General features: G+C 40.8%; 1 protein-coding gene across 2 annotated transcripts in view; it reads right to left on the bottom strand.

Moving 5' to 3' along the window:
• The window catches only part of WNT7B (Wnt family member 7B), a 94,656-nt gene that overhangs the window by 38,348 nt on the left and 31,292 nt on the right, over positions 1 to 25,016 (bottom strand). For both annotated transcript variants that reach the window (XM_065633494.1, XM_065633504.1), the window contains exon 2: positions 1,258 to 1,484. In XM_065633494.1, the coding sequence (XP_065489566.1) occupies positions 1,258 to 1,484 (227 nt within the window). The remainder of the gene's footprint in view (positions 1 to 1,257; positions 1,485 to 25,016) is intronic.

Raw genomic sequence — 25,016 nt, 5'->3', positions numbered from 1 at the left:
CAGTTCCCCTGATGCCAATAGATTTATTCAATTACAACACTTGACAGCTGGACCACTGTGCCCTTAAAAAGCCCGGACCTCAGCCAGATGCTCAGACTCACACATTCTTTTAAAAAATATTTAGTTCTATCATTGAGTTAAGCATATCTCAGCTTTTGGCATCCATTTCACAAAGGTGTTGGAAAAGAACCCCAAAGCCTTGATCTCCATAGCAACCAAAGAACCATGTAAGTTGTTTCCTCTTTGCACAGATGGGATGAAATACTACGCCTTTTTTCACAGTTTTGATGAGATCTTATGCCTGATCACATTCAGTTGCGTTGGGGTGCAAGACTCACCTGAACCATTGAGCTTAAGAAAGAGGTGTCACCCAAAGAAGAATGAGACACAGTATTAACAGGCTGAGAAGCTGAGTGGCCCTTGTGAGAGCCACACACCACAAAATGTTGTCCCAACACTGAGCAGCAGACAGGATGGAGGATGGTAAGTGGAGAGCCCTTGGAGGAGAGAGGGAAGGTCAGGAACAGGCTAAGGATACTCAGCTGGGTGATGAGGAAAATAATTACCTCAGTGCTGGAAAAATTTGCATAATCTCTCCTATGAAATAATATCAGACACAGGATAAATTGAAAGTGATTAACTTCTGCCAGCTAAGAGTTTATCGGGCCAAGGTCCTGTATTGTTTTCTTTGAATAGGTTTCCTGCCTCAAATCACTTGCAGTGTTTTCTTTACAATATGATAGCAACACTAAAATGGATATGTGTCGCTGATGTATATTGGAAGGTCAGAGTCATATGCACTGTACTTTCATCAGTTAATTGGGACTTTCCCATTACCTACGCTTTTGGGAAATCTGCAGAGGGTTTTTTGGAGCTGATTTTAGTTCTCTTTTGACTGATCATAACATGCAGCATGGCTATCATGGCAACTTCTAAAAGGATGGCAATTGGAAATATTTTTTCATGGGGTGTGATAACTGTGACCTTGGATGCCTGCGCAGGCATCTCGGTCATTGCTGGGTATGAAGTTGCACAGATATGAATGACTTCATCTAGAGATCACTAGACATCTCCTGTCTCTCTCCAGTTACTTTTCAATGGGTGAAAACATACAGACCACAGTTCTGGGAGCATCACTGTTCAACTCCAGTGTGCAAATACCAGAGATATATAAACCTCTGCAGGACCATAGTGAGAAAGCTGAAAGAAAAACAGCCCCAACATATCACTTCAGCACCGTATTAGAGACACCCTTACCTACTCGAAGCTCTTGTCCAAAGACTGTTTTCTCTCCCAGCGCAGAGCAGTTCCACCTCCCATACCGAAACTGGTACTGGCACTCATTGATTCCCATTTGTGCCCCTTCCCCAATCACAATGATGGCATCAGGGCGGCTCTGGCAGATCGCTCGCTGCCGAGGGGCCAGGCCTGGGATTTTGTTGCAGATGATATTAGCTCCTAAAGCCACCACGGATGACAAAGCTCTGAAGAAAAAAAAGAAAAGAAAAAAGCAGAAAGGCATGTTATAACCAAATTGAGGCCATTAATTGTTCTTGCCATGTGCTGCTGTGTGGCAGTCAAGGCGCTGGGCAAAAGGGGAAGGGTTTGAAGTTGGGTTCCTAGAATTATGCAGACTTATCCCAGCCTCTCTGGTCTGGCAAATGAGGTTGGAAATCTTGCAGTAATTCCTGATCTGATTTGTGCCAGAAACAACAAACAAATGGAATTTTGGCACTTTTGCTTCCACTCCTACATGCAGCCATCAGCTGATGAGATGTGGGAAGCCAGGCATGTTTAAAAGAAAAAATAGTGATAATTGATTGTTTGCAAATCTCTGGAGCTCATGTCTGCTTAGAATGGCCTACATAAATTCAGGCTCAGCATTTTAGTTACTGCAGCCAGTTCATCCATCCCAAATGCGAAACCTTTGAGTACAATTTAGAGACTGACTTCACGCTACCTACCCTCTTGCCTGTTATTACATTCAGGGTATTCAGTGATTAATTAAAGTTCACCAGCATAATCGTACTTCTAGTCCTGGCAAATATCATGCAGCACATAAGAGTAATCCTTAATATGTACCATCCAGACTAGAAACATTTGTATTTCTCATTCTTCAAGTATATTTTCAGAATTCATTATAAAGTTTGCATATAACTTGCACCTGTCATATGTTTTCACTTTAGTGCATTTATTTTTCATTTTTTCAGCTCACTTTTCAACATCTTTACAGGCTCATTTTTCAACAACTTTAAAGGCTACATTTTAAGCGGTAATACTTTGAAACATAAGACAAGATGGGTACATGTTCAGTGGTGCCTGGGGTCACATTTACCAAATACCAGCCAGGCCCATGCCAGATGCTTCAACTGGCTCTGGACAAGTCAGCAGGAGCAAAGAGAGCAGTACAGCTGTGTTAGCAAAACAAGGCTTGCCCACCATGGTGTGATGGACCCTGAGACAGCTAAGCGACCAAAGGCCTGGGAAAGTCCCTGCCATGCTGCCCAGCTGGCTGCCCTGCCCCAAGACTGGCAAACTGGGATGGCAAGAGCATCACTGCTTCTCAACACCTGCAAGGAAATATCTCCACAAACCCTCTGCACTCTTCATGTTCTCCCAGCCTCATATTGGATCATATGGGGGTAATCTCATTTTCCCATCAAATGCTGTTATTGAATGACTCTGTAATGTAAAGTTGTTTGCCCAGATCATGCTGCAGTAAGAAAAGTCGCCATATATAAACAGGCTAGTAACAGGATACAGACTAACTTCCCCATTACCTTTCTCTCTGTCTTGAACACTGACTTAAGCCTTTCTCATTAATGGTGAAAATTTCCCACTGGAAATGCTCCTTTTGGAAAATGCTGACTAAACACAACTGAAGAATTTTATAGAACTTATAAACTTCATCACAAAGGTAACCGAAGAATTGCACAAATGCTGCATTTCAACGAAATCAGGGTGTTTCATTCTACCGTTTCAAAAAACTATAGTAAAGCCAGAGCAAAAAGGATGAAACGGAGAACTCTTCACTAGCCAAAATGAAATACTGCTTTTACTGTGGAATGGAAATTCCATGATGATTCACTCTGCCTTTAATAGGTATTTGTGCATCTTTTCCAAAGTTAACAATCCATGAGAAATTTGCCAGTTGTGTCTTTTCACTTATGGCTTGTGGGAGGTTTATAGATACAGAGACAAGGTACTGCAAACAGAGAGCATGCATGCAATGTGGTGCTACCTATTAAATAAAAATGAGAACAAAATTTAGTTGCAGCTCCAGCCACCCATAGTGTTTGAAACAGGAGCGCTCAGACCTGTAGCTTTAATTCATGTTCCTCTGGGTACTGAGCAACAAAGCTGGATCATCTATTGGAACCAGCAAGTTTCCAAGATTTGTGCAGGTTTTGAGCTAAGGTTTTGTTTCTGGCCTACCCCTTCTTAAACAATTGAATAAAATATTTAAATTATTATGTATTCAAATCAGGACTTTCCAAGAGATACGACAGTCTTCAAGAAAAGTGTTATGACTTTGATGTAGAGATAATGAGATTCCCTGACCTTTGCAATGGTACTTTATATATAAACTTATGTCTTCAAAAGTTAATGAAAATCACAGGGGGAAGTATCAATATTTATTTTTTGAAAAATCATGTCCTTCTCAATACTGAAAAGTAAAAGTACTGTTTTCTTTTATAGCTCATGGAGCTTCTATCTCTCTGATTTCAATGACTTTCCACATCAAGTAGGATGTACATTCTCAAAATGTTACAGTAAAACACAGAGAAGGGTATTTTTCTTTAATAGCTGATGTGTTATATTCAGAACACACACTCATTGATTGTTCTAAAATGCTAGGACCCTCTTTCAAATCATGTTAGGATCCAAGTCTGGCCTTTCCGTGCTTTTAAAGTTATAGCAAGGGAAAGGTATCTTGTACAGAGTAAGTAACCTGAAGATACTGGGGGCACAGGGGACTCCACCATTGCAGCTTAGTCCATGGTTCTCCTGCCTGACGGAGGCTGAAGGGAACCTAGGTCAGACACTCGCTCTCTGCAGTGACGCACAGGCGGTGGGCCTGCTGAAGAAATAGTGAATTTCTACAGCCATTCTTCAGAACAGAGCAACGGCCAGGGCTCCCTGGCAGCAACACCTCCCCAGGTGAGCACATGCAGCAGTTCTCTGGGTGCCTCTGAGGCTGTGCCCCAGCCTTACCCCGTCCCTTCCACCTGGCCTTGTCCAGTTCTTCGGGACAGAGCAGGTGGCCAAGCGTTCTGCAAGACCTCCCCATCCCATAACCCTTGCAGCAGGAACTGCTTCAGACACCAACCCTTCTAGGAAAACCCATCCTGAAGGAATGCAGGGTTGCATCCTCGGAAACAGACGTGCACAAACATTCAAAATCTAACATGATGCTCAACACGTACATTTCTGATCCCCTGGCTGCCCAACGGTCATTGATTTACTGATGCCACGCAACTAACTTACTGATAAAAATTATTTACACAAATTATTTGTATATGATATATTTTTTTAAATTAGAAAAGAAACTCATAAAAGCTACAAGATAACTTTCTGACAGCATTTTTTCAAAGGCGCTGAGCCCTCCCAGTTTCCACTAACTATTATCTCAAGCTGAGCAGCAAAAACTTATGACCTTCATAACAAAGGAAAGCAAGATAGAGTTGTCTACAGTCTCTACCCTTTGTATAACTTGCACTTTAGTTGCTTCCTCCATACACATTGCTACTATCTCATAATTAGGTTAAAGAGTGTGTTTTTTGGTATCCCTTTCTTTTGGGAGGGGGAACAGGCCTTAGTCAAAGCATTTTAATACAGTGGGTCAGTTTATTCATCCAGAAAATAAGCATGAATATATTGGCCTCAGAAGGTATTGCGAGGATATCTTAACTATGTGTTTGTAAAGTGCTTTAAAACATTCGTCATTAAAAGAATTAAACTGAAATTACTGGAAGTAGAGGAGGGTCTTACTTTTTTTATTATTACTTCCAGGGACTTTCCCCTCTCTGGCCTGAACTTATCAGCATATTCCCTCAGACTTGTTTAGCCTACTTTAAAATTTTACTGTAATTTCAGTGCCAAAAGAAATGCTGAATCATGAAACTGAGGTTTTGGAAAACTTTATTTATATTAAAGAAATGCACCCAACAGCATTTCAAGCTTTCTCGCCACTATTTCTTGCAGCACCCCTCAGTCTGTGCATCTGTCACACATTCAAGAGGGTTGTGTCGTGCTCCTGCCTCTTGGCAGGTTGAAGGTTACGTATTTATTTTTTCACTAGATGGAGAATGTTTCACTTTATAACTATCAAAAGGCAGATCCCCACGCCACGTTTTGGCACCTTCTCCTATCTAATGTTTCTCTGCGGTGCAAACTTCCTTGATTCTTATCACAAGGAAATCCTGAGTTCAGCATTTTGTTAAGATTTCTGGTGCGGTTTACAGTAATTGTAACCGTCCCGTACCACAACAGCCCATCTGTGCTTCAGAGTTTTATGTTGGGACATCCACATGGGTTATCCAATCAAACATCATCCACATGGGTTATCCAGCTGAACAGCACTAGCAGAATAATGTCACATTTCTTAAGCAATTAGCAGTAGTGGCTGGCATATGGAGAGCCTTCGCCTTTCTTCACCACTTGGTCATTAATCCAAGAGAAACGCCAGCACTGAAATTGAGCGATAGCTATAAGCAGAGTTACATTCAAATTTAAAAAAAAAAAAAAAAAAAAAAAAAGACAAATAAACAAACAAACAACAAACAAACAAACAAAAAAACACAAACACTGATCTGGGCTTGGATAAGACCTTGCAGTTCAAACTTCCAGCAAACTAAAACAGGAGGAATGATGCTCTGGAAGGCCTGGTTGGTGCATCAGAACCATGAAGCATCAAGTTTTTCATTCTTTGAAAAAATAACTATGACTGCAGTCATAGCAAGCAAAAGTCCATGGCACTGGGAGACAATTTTCAACTTATTTTCTGAAATAATGCTTGTTTAATTATGCAAAGACAAATGACTACTGTCACAAAAAATGAAAATTCTCCCTGAAAACATATTTCTTATTATGGTTGTGTTTTCTCTCCAGCACGTAAACAACTATAGCTTTCCTTTTCACAAAGTTACGTGGAAAAAATGAAAAATCACAACCATCAAAATGATTATGTATTCCAAGAAATTCATAAAAGTAAAGGTCTTTGAAAACACTTCAGAAATTAAACACTAAGACCTAAAATCATGTGAGTTTTAAGAACATAAGAACTTAAGAACTTGTCAGAAGAGAAATGTACTCCTCATTCATAATCTGCTTTCTTGAGTCTCTAATATTTGCAAATGTAGGCATTTGCTTAGCTTGAGTACATTAGTAATTTCATTGATTTCAAATGTTATTATGTTCTTGCAATTTCAAATGAATTTCACATACACAAACATCATCATTTGAACTGTAGTTTATAGAGGGTCATAGAGACTGCGCAAGTGGAAAATTCGTAAAGTTAATCCTCATCATGGTCAGTTGTACAACAACATGCACTACATGAGGAAAATTCTAATTTTTACTGTTGTTAGAAGAATCTGAATTTTGACAAAACTATAAAATATAACTGTCTACATATAGATAAACAGCAGTCTTCAGAGTTGTGTCCAAGCTCCTGTACAGGCAGAGATGTGTACCAAGATTTCTCCAAGGAGCTTAAAATTCAGTTCTGACAAATGTAAAGCGAAAGAAGATATAATATAGAGAGAACAACAACACATTTCATACAGATGAAGCACTTAACCAAGCTGATTTTATTCTTTCGATTAGAAAAAGAAAATCACCCTAAAAATTCTTCTCTAGCAATCCTTGCTCCCTGGGCAAATAACATTTTATTGCAGGCCAGGGGTGGCTTCAGGAGCTACATCTTCTCTTTGAACACCCTCGCTCATTTGTATTCCTGGCTGCACAGCAGCACTGTGCACATTACCCCCGAGTCAGCCCTACTGCAAGCCCTTTGAATAGGTGCCCATAGGGTCATCTTGATCTCCCCCCTAACCCTGCTACTCGATATTCACCTGAAGCTGCTGTTTGGCAGGGGGTTCATTTTCAGCAAGGAATGAAGGGATTTAGCCACACGAATCCCATTAGCAGCAAAGGAGCTGCAAGGCTTAAACCTCAGCACACTGTACCGAAAACTCACCCCACCGTCTCTGATAAAAATCTCCATAATGGACTCTTTGTTAGAAGGAACCACTGAGATATTTTGTGGTGACACTGCAACTCATCTGAAACAATACACCCCTACTGAATGGTTTACTTAATTAAGAATTCCTAAGCAAAAATTTGGAGCATGCATCAGTTCCAGAAACTGGCAAGAGTGTCCAGGGTTTTGAATGCCATCTGCGTATGTTTAGGCTTTCAATTTGGTTTTCCACCACTGGCTTTGGGAAATCATTGTTCAGCACGTGTGTTACTGAAATGTAAATCAAATAGGCCTGCGTGGTACTGTCCTACGGTGCACTCGTCTCTGCTGGAGCTCCAAGTTGAGCCTTCAGACCTGGGGGCTGTGGTCTGCAACGTGTTCACTCCCTTTAAAATGAAAGTCAGAGATTTCTCTGAGGAGGTCACCCCAAAAAAGAAGATGGTAGATTATACAGTGCAACTGCTGGCATGGTCCAGAATGGAAGTGGTGGGATAGGTGAGCTTGAGGGATAACTCACACAAGGGCAGACCTTGGACTAAACACCTGCTTTAGAGAGGAGTGGGAACCAGGACCCCAACCCTGCACATGATAGTGATGGGAGGAACATCAGCAAAGCCTTGAATTCACACCCTCCCCTACTTGCCAGCTGGGAGGCAGAGGATGGCTGCTGTGATGCCAGATGCAAATGATTGGGCTTCAGGAGGAAAGAGGGGAGACATTGCCTAGCAGAGAGATGTCCCCAGGTCACAGCACCGGTGTGGTGCTGGCCTGCGTGCCACCCCTGGGACCCGTGCTGACAGGCTGCACCACAGCAGCAAGCACAGGCTCCCATGAAGGGTCTCCTCAGGGCCCACACATTTTTCACTCCTTAGCAATGCCACTTTCGTGCAAACACCACTGACGTTCCATTTACCCCACCCACTAGTCTTCTAGTGTCTACTAAAGAAAAGCTTGCACTGAGTATCAGAAGCAGCAGTCCAGGTGTGAACATTATGAGCCAAAACGGAGATGGCAAAAGCCCCGTTACTCAACGGAGCACCTTCCTTTACAGGAAGAGTTTGAAGCTTGCACTGTGTCTTTAGTTGCTTCAAAAAAAACGTAGGAATACCAGTGGTCCTGAGCCTGAAATGGAGGATAGCTGGGGAGTAGTAGTCACTGAGGCTTCCTAACTCCAGACAGCTGAAGCTCCAACAGAAGGCCCAGAAGATATTCCTCATCTAAACAGCTTTATGCTAAAATAGGAAGGCTGGGAGTGGTTAGAGACAAAATTTGACTGTCCTACTCACCAGCTGTTGCAGATCCCATCAGTGCTTGGTAGTGGCCTTTTGCTAATTCTTACTGCTCATGCCAGAGCAAGAGAAAGCAAAAGCATCTATGGCTCAGGAGTATTTCTGGCATGATGCCTCTGAGAATTGTCCCCAAAAATGACAGTCAAATCTGATTATAAGTTGATTTATGTTTTATTTAGTGTATGGCTGGTCCACTGCGATATTTTTTATTAATCAGTCAGTGAGGCAACAACTGATATGTAACAGGATATCTTGAAGACCTTTTACATCTCTAGTTTACCTGTATTCAATTTTTTTACACCAAGGTGTGTAGATCACACTGGCAAACTGGACCTTTACATTGGACATTTACTTTCTTACAGCAGGCATTCTGAATTTGCATGGCAAACTACAGCATAACAAGCTTTTTCTTTCTTGTCTCCACTCACATTATTCTAGGAGCACCTTGTTATATGGTGGAAAACATTCACATCTTATATATATAAAAATCAATAAAAGTACAATAGGATGTTAAAATATCTGAAGTGTGGGAAACATTGATTGCAAAGGAATCTGGATTTCAAGAAGCACTTAGTTTGCTAAACCAGAGGAAACTGATAGGTTTTAGCAAGCTGTGGCCTGTGTGGGAAGCTGCAGGAAGGCAACAGCTCTCCTGGCATGCACAGGGCAATTCATGAAAGGCTGGAATATTCCTGCTTTGGTCTCGCCAGTGATGAAGGTGGTGACACACATGGCATAACTGAACTTATCTGAGCAAGTTTAATGAAAAGTACTGTTGATATAAAATCATTTGATTCCTTTTAAAAACCCAGGACCTCATCAGATTTGGAAATCAAACTGAAACACTTCTCATCCATGTAATTATTTTCTTATGGCTGTACAAGCACATTTAACAGGATCTACCATTTGAGTTCTGCAAGCATCCACACACCTGTGTTATGCCCTGCAAAGTACCAAGCAGCTTCACCATCAGTAACAAAAATGTCCATTTCTGAATGCCAAGATGCCTGCTGAGCATGTGCAGTTGGTATGGATAACCAGCGCTGCTATTTGCCTTCCACCCCATTTCTATTTCCCTTTAGCACTAGAAAGAGTCATGCTGACATCTGACAGAGAGTTGCAGAGTTGTTTGCTGAATAGTGGTCCACCACAGTGGAAAGCAAAATTACCTTGCAGAGTAACTGTGGTGGGACATTGCAGTTCCCCTGTGGGGGAATACAGCTTTGAAATACTAAAACAGCTTGAAGAGATAAGCTGCAGATTTTTGGTGTTTACACAAAAGCAATTCAATATTATAGAGGAATAAAAATTTCACATTTGAAGATGTAAAATCCACGTTTTTGTTACGTTTTTCATATATAATAGCAAATAAGAATAAATAAACTCTCTCCCTCCTACATGACATATGCATAGATATGGGCATTCCCCAAACTTTACCAGTTCCAAGCCTTAATTAAGCATCACTGAAGTGCATATTTTGGCTTTGTCCTAAGTTTAGCAGTCTGCTCTCTCCTGTGACAAGGTTAAAAGGGGAAAAGAAAGACTGAGTCCTTCAGGCCAAGTCCAAGACTTGGCAAGACCATACCCTGCTTAATTTCTGAGATCTAATGGAAGTGCGTCACAGTCATGGTGTGGCTCTGAAACTGTGGTAGAATGGTTCTTATGCCCAGAAGCATATATTCCTTGGTTACCTCATTCAAAAATGTCATTCAGTTAATAGCAGATATGCATTGTGGGTTTAAAACTTAAAGATGGACTATTGGCAGAATCTTTTTTAAAATATATGCTTTGTTATATTTTCCATGTAACATTTAAGTATATGATATATCTTAATTTTTTGGCTTTCCATGCCAAGGACTTCCATGGCTATGATACAAAAAAAATAAAAGAGGAAAGCATGTAATAGTGGGTCTACAGGAAAGGAAGATACCTGTTTCCAAAAAGGAAATGATCTGGCTTTACTGCTATGGCAGTTCAGGTGGGAACTCATTTTTCTTAGCCAAGATCTGAGTAGTCAATAAGAATACATTCTGAAAATCTATTAATGAGCCATTATGTTGGAAAATTTAGTCTTTTCTGTTAATTTCATGACTACATAGCAGTGACTATTCATCATGAGGATGAAAGCATGTATGTGACTTTAAGATCACAGAATCACAGAATCACAGAATGTTAGGGATTGGAAGGGACCTCAATAGATACACCTGAAAAGCCATACAAAGTAGTCTCAGAGGTCCTTTTAAGTGAGCAATGTGGAGGGGTTATACTGATCCCACACATAATGTCCAATTTGGACTAAATGACTGCTGGAGGTTGCTATTTGTGCACAGATATATGACCATAAATCAAGCTGTCTGACTGGTCTTCAATTAGCAGCAGAAGAGAAAAAAATTAAATTCACTTTGTCAATGACATTGAATTTTTAAACACTGAATACACCAATATGTTCAGAGTCGTTACATATTTTTTCTTTTCCTCACCATTGTATTCATGGTGGTAAATCTTTGCTAAGGTCACGAGATATCAGGATATGAAATTAAATAATACCTGCAAACAAAATTAAAACAAAAACCACATAGGCTTGATGTTGTCAGGTTTATTTACTGGCCTGTTTCTACATCTGGAATGGGCTCATTGCTCAAACCAGTGGTAGCGTTTGTTGCTCCCATCTGCTCTAATTGTTCCACTTAAGGCAAGACCCTTGTCTACCAACACAGAGGATGAAGAGCATAAGGTCTTCTCTTGATTTTTCTCAACAATTGATGGAGCTTTGGTATGACACATCACTAGGGGAAGGGCAGCCCCTACTGTAAAGGTGTGCAGGGGGTAAGGAAGTGAGTGTGAGGACTGGCCGCATCCTTAACAGCACCCAAGTGTACCAGGTAGATCGTTGGCTCCTTGTCATACTCCCAGTTTGGTTGTAGAGCCTTGAGCCCCAGAACTTTTCCTCCACAATGGCCCACTTTTACCTTTCCCTCAAACTACACCAGTTGGTGTACACTCATTTGTAGTGAACACATTTGCGTTGTTTCCAAGATGTGGGGAAAACTGGGAAAGAAACACAAAGTCCTAGAAGCAGAAATCATTGACTACTCCAAGTCTGGCATGAACATAGGTATTCTTTGCTCTTTTTCAGAGCAACTAATTACATCACTCCAGGTGATTACATTCTCCCAGGTGATCTGCTTTTGCAATCAACTTATTTTGTCTCTTCTAATATTTTTGTATTGATTAAGAGGCCCCACACCCATTCTGTGGTTAGTACTGTCATGTTCCTACCAGCAAGCAAAATGCCATGTTACGTTACTCAGTGGCAGGTCAGTGCAGCCAGAAAGAATCCACAGCAAATTACACAGCCACAAGCTAATGGAAGCAACAGAGCGGCATTTCTTTTAGGTGACATGGCAGATACAGTCTCCCTCCTGGCCTTGGTGCTGGTGATGCAGGGAAGTTGTATAGTTAACCCACCTCTGGGACCGGAGAACTTCTGCACCATCGCCCTGCCATGAGCTCAGCCTTGTGCAGACATACCCAGACTAGCTTCAGGTGACCTGTCAGAAGTTGCAATGTAACCACCGCAGACCTGAGATCAGCACCAGCATTTGCCCGGGTACCTGTCCTGCTGCCAGGACAGGTTTGGCAACCAGGAGGTCATGCTATGCCTAGACAGGTAGCTTTAAATGAGCTCACTAGACTGACTGTGACGTGAGCATGCCCCTCCAACAGAGGTGGCCAGAAAGTCCCCTTCAGCCTGCATGGCTCAGATAAGATCTTGCAGAGCCTTTATTTAAAGAAGGAAAATGCATTTAGGACCAGCATATTAAATACAAGAGATCTATCACAGGTTTCAATGTGCTAAATGCATAGTTGACACATTTCGTGCTTTCCTGGCCCTGTAGTCCTATTTGCTTTAGCAGGAAATTTGTTGTTAAACTGCAATTCAGCCTAAGTAAATATGTCCGAATACATCCCCACATAAAGACTTCATAGTAAATATCAAATCCCAAAATTAATTGAAGAGGTAGAAGCTTTGCACTAAGGTGGATACCTAAGAAACACAGAGTGCAAAAAAAAATGCATTCAGTAGGTTTTTTATACTTTTAATAAATATTTGCCTAAAAGCAAAAGAAAAAAAATTGAGTGTATTTTTGAACAAATACCAAACTGAATCACCCCTGTAAAAATTTTTCTATTTCATACCTATTAGTGCATTAGCTATTTTTGCCTTTTCTTATCAAACCCTGTCTGGTGATAATTTCTTTCCCAGGCACAATCCTATTTGCAGCCTTCTGCATCGTCATAACCAACTGTAAGCGAAACTCTTTGTCTTTTTTACAGAGCAGGCCTGCATTCCTTGCACCCAGCGAAACTCCCACTGGCTCTTGATAATCATGCAATGAGAAATTCTGATCCATCAGGTAGATAATTTATGTTTAACTTCCTTACGTGAGTTATCCCATTGAAGTTGCAAGACAGTTTGTGTACGTGAGGTTATTCACGTTAGTAATAGAATGAAAGAGGGTTTGGTTGTGAGTACACTCCAGACTCATTAAATCTTCAGATCTCTTCCCAGAGGTTGGACATTTGCTCTGAAATGGCTGCAATTTGAGAATGCCTTGAGGGTAAAATAAAAAGGGGGGAAAGCCCCCAGAAACTGAGGAATATAAAAATATATTTCCTATGCAGATTTCCAAACATTCAGAACATTATTGCATTCAGCATGCGGGTTTTCTGTGAACAGAAACACTGTGTTTTATAATCTGAACTGTCAACACTGGTGCAAAACAATGTAACACCCAACAGAGCTATCCATGAATTTCTAAGGTTTCTTTCAGCTGCTCATTTCAAAATTTTAATTTTGAGTGATGTAAGAGCCATGGTAAACCACATAGTAACTTTTCTAGTTCCCTGGCTTATTTAGCTTATTCCAGGTGTTCAGAAGGATTAGCAAAAGCCATTTTGAGTTGTTTTCCCAGAGGGAGTTCCTAAATTTGGTAGGCAGCCATAAAAATCGTGCATCTGTGTTATTATCCCAGTGGCCAATGTTGGGTGTGTCCCAAGCTTTTTGCAAATCGCTATAAGCTTGTGAAAGCAGCTGTATGAAATACTTCTTCTAAAATTTTCTCTCAAAAGATCACACACAGAGACAACCATACATATGAAGCATTTACCTGATTTTTTGTTATGGTGTGTATTGACACAAATTAAGCTTCTTCCTGCCTTCAAACTGATGATTCTGTTGGCTATGGGCAACTGCATGCCTTCTTCCTCCAGTTCTCTTTCTAAATCTAATAAGTCAAAGAAGTCCCTTTATGGTCATGTAATCCAAAGAGTGAATGTATTTTAAGAGGTAAGTGATAATAAATATTTGGGGTTCACAGCTGAGCCAGCAGAGGTGGTACTAAAACAGCTATATAAAAATGAAGCTTATGAAATCTATAGGGTATACAGGCAGATGGTGTGACACACGCAGTGTCAGTCAGTGAGCAGCCAGAGCAGGTTAAGTGTGGCCGAGCAGCTACATCTGAGTCACACACCAGTCTTCATCTTCTGCCAGCCTCACATTCTTAGATAACTCTTCCTTAACTGCTGACAAGCACTCACTTTGGTTTTTTCCCAATTCTGTTACTCTTTTGCCACTGATTTTTTAACCTTTTTACCCCTAAGTGCAATAAAAATTGATAAAGAGTTGTAACCTTTCTGCCTGAATTACATTTAATCATTCTAGAGAAGAAAAACTCTAACAATAACATCATAGACTATAATTAAGTCTCAAAACTACTAAATTTTCCTAAAATCCTACAGATTAAATATCAGTAAGCCCTATGGCACTTACCCACTACTCAGAAGGTGAGGTTAGTTAAAAAGGGTTGTGATTATAGCCGAGGATAGTCATGGACATGCTCTGAGATTTGAAATCTGCAACCTGCGTTCTTAGTTTCTCCCACCGGGTACCCAGATGACATGACATGCCTTTGTCTATGGTTTTAAGCCAACTCTGGCAAAACAAAGTGCACACTTATCTTTAAGCGCACCATGAGAACACGTGCATCAAAGGATCCGTAAGCACATGCCAAAGCACTTTGTTGGACGGGCATATGTACGCACAGCAGTGTGCAGAGCCAGCCACTGCGTGCCTACACTGAAAGGCTCCTGTTAGGATATGACAAGACCACAAATGCTGGAAACCGAATGAGCTGCATTCCCTGGAGAGAGCTTTGTGACAAAGCAATGTGGTAATCGCTTCTGTCTGGGTGGTGGTGGGAAGGCACAGTATTAATAACAGAAGGGAGTAAATAGGACAGAAAGTGACCTTAAGGAGACAGTAGTCCATCCACCTTTCCTGAGGCAGGACACTTCTCACACCTAACAGATAGTACTATTTATAAAGACACTCTAACTTAATTTTCACTAAATTTCAACAATTAAAGCTCAGTGCTTCTTCTCTGATGCCCTATGGAAACAGATAATATTCTGTCCCCAGAGGTCTTACACCATCTTTTACAATTTTTAGAAAACCTCTGCAGAGTGAAGCAGTCCTCATTCTACTTTTCCTCTTGGGCATGAGATCACCGATCATTTCTATTGCTCTCTTCCATGTTCCCTCTCACTGGTCCATGTTTTTCTGCACAAGAAGCCACTAAAATGAATATGACTGGCACTGAAGGAAATACACTCCCCTCTCCTCCTCACAGAGACACAACAGTAAGATAGCTGGTTTTGCTACTTCACACATTTAGTGCCATTCTGGATGCTGCCTGCTACCCACTGATCCTGGGCTTAGCTCTAATATGGGTGATACCCCAATGCAGCTGTGATCAGTGGGTATCTTCTGTATCATGCTCTAAAATTACACCCCAAACCAAACTCCAAAGTGCCCCCCCTCCCCTAATATCACAGTCTGAAAAGACATGTAGCAGAAAAAGCAGACATGCTGCTCCTCTCAGGTTTGGTCCAGCAGAGAGCTGTCCTATATGAGGGGGATGAGTGACTCCACGGACTTAATTAAGGACCAGAGACCTCAGGCCACCTGCAATACTGAGGCTTCCTGAATGCCTATGTTAGATTAACCAGCACACTCTGGGACAGCTGCAAGTGAGGGGGAATGAGCTGATCTGAGAAATCATTGGTATCATATTGAGAGGGAAACAATATATCAAGGGTATCAAAACCAATACTAGCTCAACACTGACATCTTCCTTTGTATCCTTCGCAGCAGTATAGGAGAAAAATTAAGCAAAACACTGCCAAATCTGAAAACAGATACATGTGGAGGCAGGAGAGAAACAGAGTTGGGGTAAGGTTGTCTTGCAGCTGCATCAAATGGGCCCTGCAAAAATATTTTGACTCCTTGAACTTGTGTGTCACTCCCTCATTAGTGGAACAGTACCAGCTGTGCAATTAGCACCCAGTTATCAGCACTCCTTTGATTTGCAAATAAGGGGAGCTGCAGTATCTGACTTTGAAAACACCAGGCAGATGGAGGGGAAGTACCATAGAAGTGTAGAACCACAATTGGCATAGATTATGTTTGATATTTACGTTAATAGCTTTTAGTGCCTGAGACAGGGTAAATCCTGCAACTAAAAGTATCCTCACTAAATACTTAAAATACAAAAAGGTCATGTTTTTAAATCATCCACTTTGATAGTCTTAGAAATATGGCATATGTTATCTCCCATGATACACAGCCTGATTAAATCTAAACCAAGTTTTGGTGCAGTACTGAGTAGAATTACAGCAAAGGAAACTAGTTTCCCAGTAAGCAATAGCCAAAATAGGCTTCATGCATTTTGGTTTCATTGCACTTCTGAGATCCGAACAACCATGCAGGAGAATTTCTCTAACCGGACATCTGTGAACCGGTTAAGAGAAATGAGGTGGCATCACTTCCAGCTTTACTGGGTCCTTTTCTCATGTCCCAAAACAAAGTCAAAGAAGCTTTTGTTGTAAGGAATGACATGTGTTGGTGAAAAAGTGTCTTTCAGTTTCAGGCTGAAATGCAGTCTCTGTTTCATTTCTAGGCCAGTCTGTATGCTCAAGGGGCCCTGGGAGTTAAGATCAAGAGTCCAAATCACTAGATGTTTCTGAATTTGCTATAATTTGTGGACTTGCTATAGAATGCTGTATCAAACTTTCTGTCTGATACCACTTCAAATAAACAGTCCTAGAATTAAGCCAGCATTTACATTTTTAATTCAACTTCCGAGCTCAGTAAAAATCAAAGTGCCTTATTTTATTGGATTACCATTGCTTTATTCCATCAAAGCGAATCCTTAAACTCAGGTTTCTCTTGCTCAAAACCAAAAGACTTGTATCGTATACTCAAGCTTTCCTAGCTTAGCCTATAGGATCCAGGTTGAAAGTTTACTGTTGTGACAAAACAAACACATAGCTTGCAAAAGAGAGCACTGTAATACAAAATTACCTGGAAGCTGAAAACCGAAAGTAACTTTGAGAGCTGGGTTTTGGTTTCTTTGGATCTTTAATCCCCAGAATGGCTTGATTTTTTTGTCCAAGTTGTTCACCCAGGTCTAATGACTATTGAACAGTCTAACAGGCACTACACATGAGATAGGATTAGGAGGTCGTGGGTTCAGTCTGTAAGCAGGACCACTCAACCCTGTCACAAATCTACTCAGTTGACAGACAATTCTTCGTGATGAGTTGGCCACCCATTTGGAGGGTCAACAGAAATCTCGCTTATTTTGAAAATTTGTCCATGAGACACAAACTGCCTTTCTGTGTGGGGAAGCCCACCCCACAGATTCCCAGGGGAAAAAAAAAAAAATCGAGGATCATGCTGTTCAAAATCCAGCCTCCTAAGACTCTTCCTGTGGTGGCTAGTGTTTTCCAAGTTAAGTGCTTTTCTGATTCCTGGTGTGTTCTAAAAAGCACTTAGAGAATGCTTTAAAGAAAAAAATAGGTGCAGTGGATGAACACCATACATATTTGTTCAGTAACTTTAATAAATAGAATGTTTTGAATACTTTCACAAAAAAAGGTATTATAAAATAATACCTTAATGCAATGTTTTAAAGTATACTTTAGACATCTCTTAAGCATCTTGTTTGTTATGCTTCAAAACTTGCCACCCAGAAAAAAAAATAAATAAATAAAATAAATAAAAAATACCCACAGCATACTTTCTGTCTTACAGAAGTACAAGAGTAAGAAAATCGCCCCTTTGGGGTTTTTTGTTTAGTGTTTGGAAAACTACAGCTTCATGAAAGATCTGATAACTAACCCATATGGTGCATGATCCTGATAATACAATCCAAACATCACAAACCAACTCCCAAAAGCTAACAAGAATCAGCGTCTTTGTTGCAGAACAAAACAATGCGATGTCATGCTAACCCAAAATCCAGTTCCTCTGGAGATACCAAATACCTAACTCACACTGAAAATAGATGATGATAGATGATGACGCATGTCCTCCAGTTTGATGTTGCTTCCCAGGGATGAAACAGAGGGCTTGATCTCTTGTGGTGTTAAAAATCCTCTGGCATTTCTTGGACTCAAACAACTGATGGCAAGTCAGATAATTATACTTGCCGGTATAAAATTCCTGTAAGTATTAACTATATATTGTATTCTCCTCTTCAAGTTTAAACAGTTTTTCTGCATTTGGTCTGCACAATGACCATCTTAGCTTTTTTCTGGCAAAGCTGGGGACAAGAAGCCTGCTGATTACTTGAGTAAATGTGATACCATTTCCTGTTGAATGGCTCATATTTTCCAGTTCTGAATTGAATGATTCTACCTAGGAATTTAGACATGGTTTGGTATTTAAATTTACGGTCCAGTGGGATAACCCTGTGAATGTAGAATTGAGGATACGCGTCAGAGGACTGCAACTGTTTTAGGACTCCTTCATAAGGGACAGAAATATCATATATTCACGACTTAGGTCTCTACAACACATGCAAAGTGTAAGTGGATGTGTCTCTAACTCAGAAAGAAAAGGCATATGATTTTGTGTGTTAGGGTGCTCTCTGGCTGGAGAAGTGAAGTGATGCCAGGACAGATTTTGGCCATGACCTACGACAGAGGAATTGTGGGTGGCAAAAGAGCTGGCTTATAGTATGGACAGACTTATGAAATAGGCTTACTACTTTTGAACTTAAATCACATACTTTGAGGATCTCAGGGCTTTCTAGAAATGGAAATGAATGGATCCACACTGCATAGAAGAGGATGATCACCCTTCTTGTTTTGCTGGTAGAGAACAATGTGACTCACAGAACCCGAGACTTCAAACAGGAAGCTTGACATTATAATCATTTTTATACCATAGACCCTTTTGGAACCAGAAATGTCACGATCAGTCCTGTATCCAGTTTGATTACCTAGCTCAAATCCACCCTTGTGCTATTTCAGTGAAAGACATTCAGTTCTGCCGAATGTTCAGCACAGTGTATCCTCCATGTCTACATAATATCACTGCATAAAACTCTAACTCAGAGAAAAGTTCATCAAGAATAAGAAATGTTTCGGTCACTCAGAAGGAAAATGAAAACCCAAAAGAGAAATTAAATAGTTTGTGGTATAAGGTCCTAACACGTTGCAGCCCACTGAAGTCATTTCTACAGCAAGATCTGGCTGAAATGCTAATAACTTCCAGGAAAGAGATAGGAAAGGCCAGAGGAAACTGGAAATCCTGGGAGAAAGAGACCTCATAGACTAAACCTGCTGCCTTTCATTGCTAGTCACAGCTGTGACAGCAGCATGGGAAGATCTATGTAAGAGACCAAGCAATGTAAAGGAGGCAGAAGGGAATGCAGTCTGATCTGAAGAAGCTGTGCTTGGTCGGGCTGGTAGTCCACTAAATCTGCAAACATGGCAATAGTGATCCCAGAAAAGATATGTACTACAGCAGAGATGATTGAGCTTCTCAACCTTAGATGACTCAGCATGACAAAACAGGGACTGCAAAAGAACAAAAACTCTACATAGTCAAGAAAAAAAAAGTGATAATTCAGTAGTGGGTGTTTACCTGATGGCTTTTTTCCCGTTACAGAGGAAATTCTCCTCCAGTTCTTCCAAGATACAGTTTGCATATTTTTTAATTTGAGAATGAGAGGACGACAAAAAAAAAAAAAGGCACGTTTCTTTTGGTAAGTTTCTAGAAACTGATGTTCTTCCTCTCTTATTTCCTTCTCCACACCCAATGACTGCAGTACTTAGTGCTGAACTGGAAAAATCTTCTCCAAGGGTGACAAGGTAGTTCCTTTTCTGTAACCATTCAATCCCTGAATCTGTGTGGAAACTGTCGACAAGGCAATGGCAGATAGTGGCAGCTGTCGTGTTCTGAGCTGCTGGAAATTAACCCAAGGCTAGTCAAACTCATGCCGTTCAAAACTACTAATTTCATCACGATCTGAACCAAAGATGTGAAAATAAAAAGTTGTCTTATATTTGCCTACAGCAACTTGTCTACTTGGTCACCAATCCTTTGCAATGTCCTTATGTCTTCATGGGTTTAAAATTTTGCAGCAAATACTGCAGATTCCACAAATATAACCTGTACTTCACTTAATTCCGTGAACTCACACAGAAGTAAGCTAATATTTTCAAAATGTTACTACTTCAAGCTAGAGGGGATAGAATTAAATATCCCTTACTCTGAAGCGTGGTAAACTGTTGGGTGGCTTTTATTTTGTCTTATTGACAGACTGTCTTCCTAGTGGCTGAGATCCTTGGGTTTGATTGCAAGTTGTTGACTTGCAAGGTTATAGCTGTCCTGGCCTGTGTTAAGTCGTAAGGAAAGTTGTGTAGAAAGCAGCCAAATTGTAACCTAACACTGGTATAGATGACTAAAAAGAAAACTCAAAGAAGTGGGTCTCTGTGAAGATCTTGTGAGTTACTGCAGCCAGGAATTAAAGCTGGACTTCTGCAATTTCTGTACAGCAACCTTATCAAGGAGTTAAGTGTCACTGCAGCAACTCTACACTTATCCTCACTTCAATGCATTTGTTTCCATTATTTATTCTTAATTGGCATCAGCTGTCAGTGGGATCTAACACATTCTGAACCTTCCTCTGAGCATGGTGACACACTGTACAGGCAAACCAAATAATTTTCAAACCTGTCCTGTGTGAAATAAAGAAAAGCCTAGGGTCTTCAAAAATCAGGGATTGAAAGTTCCTAGCAATAGCAATAGATGAGAAGTGGTACTGTTAGAAATTTGAATACCGAGGCACAGAACTATGCAAAAAACTGTTTGTTTTCAATTTGAATGTGGCAATTAATCCAAAACATTATCTGCTTCACAAAGCTTTTAATGAACTGTAATGGAAAAGCTGGAGAAGGATATCTTAAATGGCTCCCTATCATCTTAACTTAGTGAAATTTTTCACATGCAGTATCTTTGCCAAGCAAACTCCTACTCAACTCCTCAGTGCTTTCTGAAACTTGCAGAATTACCAATTCCCTTTTGGGGCTGAGTGATTCCAACCATAATAGCATGATGCAGAAGGAAGGGATCAAAACCTCGCACAGGAGTTTGTAGAGAATTGTTAGCTATAGTTTCCAACAGATGTACACCCTTAGACAGAATCAAAACCAAGCAATTGCTGGACACTAAATTGAGTTTTGCTGGTTTTAGTTGTCTGCCTCAGTATCCTCCACATTGTAGTGGCTTACAGCTTCTAAATGGCATAGGAAGCCTCCCTGGCACATACCTAGTGCAGTATTTTACCACATTTTACCTTCCTGTTGTCTTTCTGAGTAAGAGACCTTAACACTATAATGTCAAATCAGGGACATGATAGGCCAGATCATCACATATGTTTAGGATTTGAAATGTAAACCTAAGAGACTGTTGTCTGGAGTCACAGACTCATAGACAATCAGGCAACCTGACTCAGTTCTCATGCTGCTCTGTTCACATCTAGAGTGTTAATATCACCACATTCACAACCTGAATCAGGTTGTGTGAGGGATACACCAGGTAGGTGCAGGATATAGAGAGTCTTCTGGTCCCGAACATCAGCCTACACTTGCTCTCCCTTCTTACCTATTCTTCCAGGAAGTCCACAAACAAGAGGTGGAGAGCCACTTCACCAGTGACTTGGATAGTGGATCACAACAAGATCTGGTCCTACTCGTAGCTCTGGTTTATTGTCTATCTTTGGACAAGCTACTTCATTGCCCTGTGCTTCTTTCCAGCTTCCCTGCATCCATCTTTTTTACCTTCCTAAAGAGTATATGGACCAGGATGGTGACTGCCTGTTCTTATAAGTTCTTCCACGGTACAGACTCAGTGCTAGGCACTAATTTAGTTGAAAAAATAATTAGAAGGCACATACCAACTGACTCCCACATAGGTACCACCAGTAACAAACAAGCTGACAGCAAAAAAGGGAGGCACTAAAAAATTAAAGAATACCATCATTTTTAGTGCTTCCCTCTACCATCCAAATTATCCTTTTAAAACTCTTTCAAATGATCCTGATCATTCTTGCTGTAGTTGCTGTTATTCATTTGCATGGAAGATGCTGGGTCAGGATTTTGTTTTGTCTTTATAGCTGCCCACAGGTTTTTTTCCTAACCGAGCTGATGTTGTGGCCAAAGTAGTAATTCTAAAACAAACCATCCTCTTCACTTTTGCCAAATGTATGTCAGTGTTTTCCAGCTCCAGAGAAGGTACACGACTGTAGGTATAGCAAGTCTTAAATGTCTCCTTCAAGTGGCTCAGCAGTACCATCTTAAGGACCATTTTCAAATTCAGCTGTGTTAAACAAACATTAACTAACATGTTAGTTACATGCCTAAGATATTAATGTTAGTTTGTGTATCAGTCATCTCCTACTAAAGACAAGGAGGACACACTGAATGTATTGTATCTCAAATTCTTATCATAGATGCAGCCCAAGCATAAATACAGCAGAAATTCTGTGAATTTATAAATGCTGACTATGTTAACTCCTCACTTGGCAATAACATGTCTTCCCTGCTTCACGGTCCTTCCTTCCTTGCTTGCTGCATATCCCCCTTGTTGTGGAGAAGCTGAGCTCCTACCAACAAACTGGAGCTCCCACACTCTGCCTTGGCTAGTGCAACCACAGGACACCTGTACCTGTGCTGCCTCTCACTCCTGCACGCTGGAAGAACCAAGCGGCTGCATGCTACTGTCTAAAACCTTGTAACATCACCCAAATCCTCTTTTGACCCCTGAAGAGGTCATAAAGTACTCATCTGAGAAATTCATAACTAAAGCAGGTGCCAGAAAGGATCCAGACTTTACATGAGCTCTTCCCAAGGTGAACAGCTCGTCGCTCCCCTTAGCAGTTTGTTCTAGTGACTCCTGCTCTAATGTTCGCTTTCAGAAAATCTGAATTATTCTGTTTTCAACTTCCAGTCATTGATTCAAACACGTTCGTCACAAAAGGGCAAATGACAGCCAAAAAGAAAACTGAAACCTCTGCAGTACACAATTTAGTTCTGCCCTATGACGGTGACAGTAGCATCTTAAGATATAGTTGCTGTCTCTTTTTTCGCTGACCAGTCTCACAGCTTGTCCTCAGGGTAGTTAAATGGCAATATATTAAATTGAACCTATTGCTTCCCATGGAACAAGTTCTTCCCAGCTCCTCACTCTCTTTGGGTGTTCAAAGGCCAGAGGGTACTATAGTGCTCATTCTACAAGTTTAACCATAACCTGGGTGCCTCTCAGAGGAAGAACTCTCACCTTTCCAGGCCTGACTCTTGGCCTTGGAGCAAACACTGGAAATAAGGGTGTTAATTACTGCCAGTTCCAGAAGAGCTTGGTGGTACTCATGGAGGAGCTGCTATCAAGCCACAACATCCATTTTCTCCTCAGCCATCCAGCAGCTGTGGTGTGATGATATCTTCCAGCCAGTGCTGCTCTAGACAGAATTTGGGCTGATCACCATGAAGGTGGGAAATCTCTGTTCCACGAGCTTTGGTCTACCTCAGACCACCATACTTCTGTTCAGATGTATTTCACAGTATCCTGCTTCAGCCTCCACCCTTCCTCATTTACCCTGGCCTAACACAGCCAAGCTGCTTTGCAGGCTGCACCTTTTTCTAAAAAAAAAGAATTAAAAAAAAAAAGGTCAAAGCCAGGAATTGCCAGAGTTGATATTTTCTTTCAAATAATAGTTAGCTCCACCTTTGTTACAGATACCTGCACACGCACGTACACATACACACGTATCTATGCTCGTACACACCCAGCCATTCACCTGGCTTTCCTTCTCCTGCAAAGTGTAATCAGCTGTAGAAATTACAGTGTGTTCTAACATCTTTATCTAAAAATACACCTTGTTTTAATAAGACCTATGGTTTAAGAGTTAGGATGGATTTAACCGAGAGTTTATAAGCAGAGTGTAGTCTTCAGCAAACTGCCGTGTGAAATTATCACTTCGCAGTTTTCCACCTCCTACGTGGCAAAGTTTTAATTTGCCCTGTGAATGCTTCTGTTTCTTTGGCAAGACACAAAGTAGTTCTTTTTTTCGCCCTGCAAAGGCATCCAAATATGTCTCTTCATTTAGTGAGTTGTTGACACAAAGGAGTCCACTGTAATAGGCCAAGCTGATGTATCTCTTCATTGTGAGTAAGGCTAGCAGGATTAACCTTCCAAAATGAAAGGGGTGCAATAAGCCAAATACCAAAGTCATTAGAGTAATATGAGGGATGAATTTGGCCAATGCCTCTAAAATCCCAAACTGTTAAATTCTAGGATTTAACAAGCTTCAATTAACTTGTTAATTTAAAAGTGAGTGAACCAATACATTATGATACGTCAGAGAGGAAGCCTCAGAAAATCAAGTAGGGAAAGAACTTTTCCCTGAAAAAAAAAGACAATTTACATCAGCATCTCATGTCCTAGTTCATTCTATCAGACTTTCCATTTAAACCACTGTAAGCATACATAATATTAACTGATAGAGGGAAACTCTACACTAACATTTTAAGGTTATGAGGTCAAGCACTTGTAACTTAAGAAATCCCAGAACAAGGACTGACAGTGAAACTTTAATTCATCTCTCTTCTGTGTGTGCACAGTGATACAGCCTGCAGTTCAGCAGTAACACCACCTTTTTTTCCACAGGACCCAGTGCTCCACTTAGTGCACAGGGTGGATGCACTCCCTTGATGAGGAATTGCTCTATCTTGCTTTCTCTTTGTTCACTGTGAACACCCCAGCGTTTATTAGTGCTTCAAACTACATTTTATTGATGAATCCTGATCTTGACTTTGGCTTTTGTATAGCGCTGATCAATGCAATGTGTGAGAGAATCACAGAAATACCATTTCATAATACCCCTTTGAGGAGAGGAGACATGATTCCTCGCACCTTTGAAATTCAGCAAGATTTAACTATGAAGTATTTGCCGATCCAAGGAGTTCAGTTTGACAGCACCTAGGACACCAGCCGTCAAAATAATTGTCTGAAACACTGATCCTTCTGACTTCTGCTGCAGCTGGGATTTCTCCGCACTTCAGCAAATCACATATTGGGAACCTGAATCAAACAATCCAATACAGGGAAC

Source organism: Caloenas nicobarica, chromosome 1 (assembly GCF_036013445.1).
Source record: "Caloenas nicobarica isolate bCalNic1 chromosome 1, bCalNic1.hap1, whole genome shotgun sequence".
NCBI lineage: Eukaryota > Metazoa > Chordata > Aves > Columbiformes > Columbidae > Caloenas > Caloenas nicobarica.
This window is presented reverse-complemented; position numbering and strand designations above follow the sequence as displayed.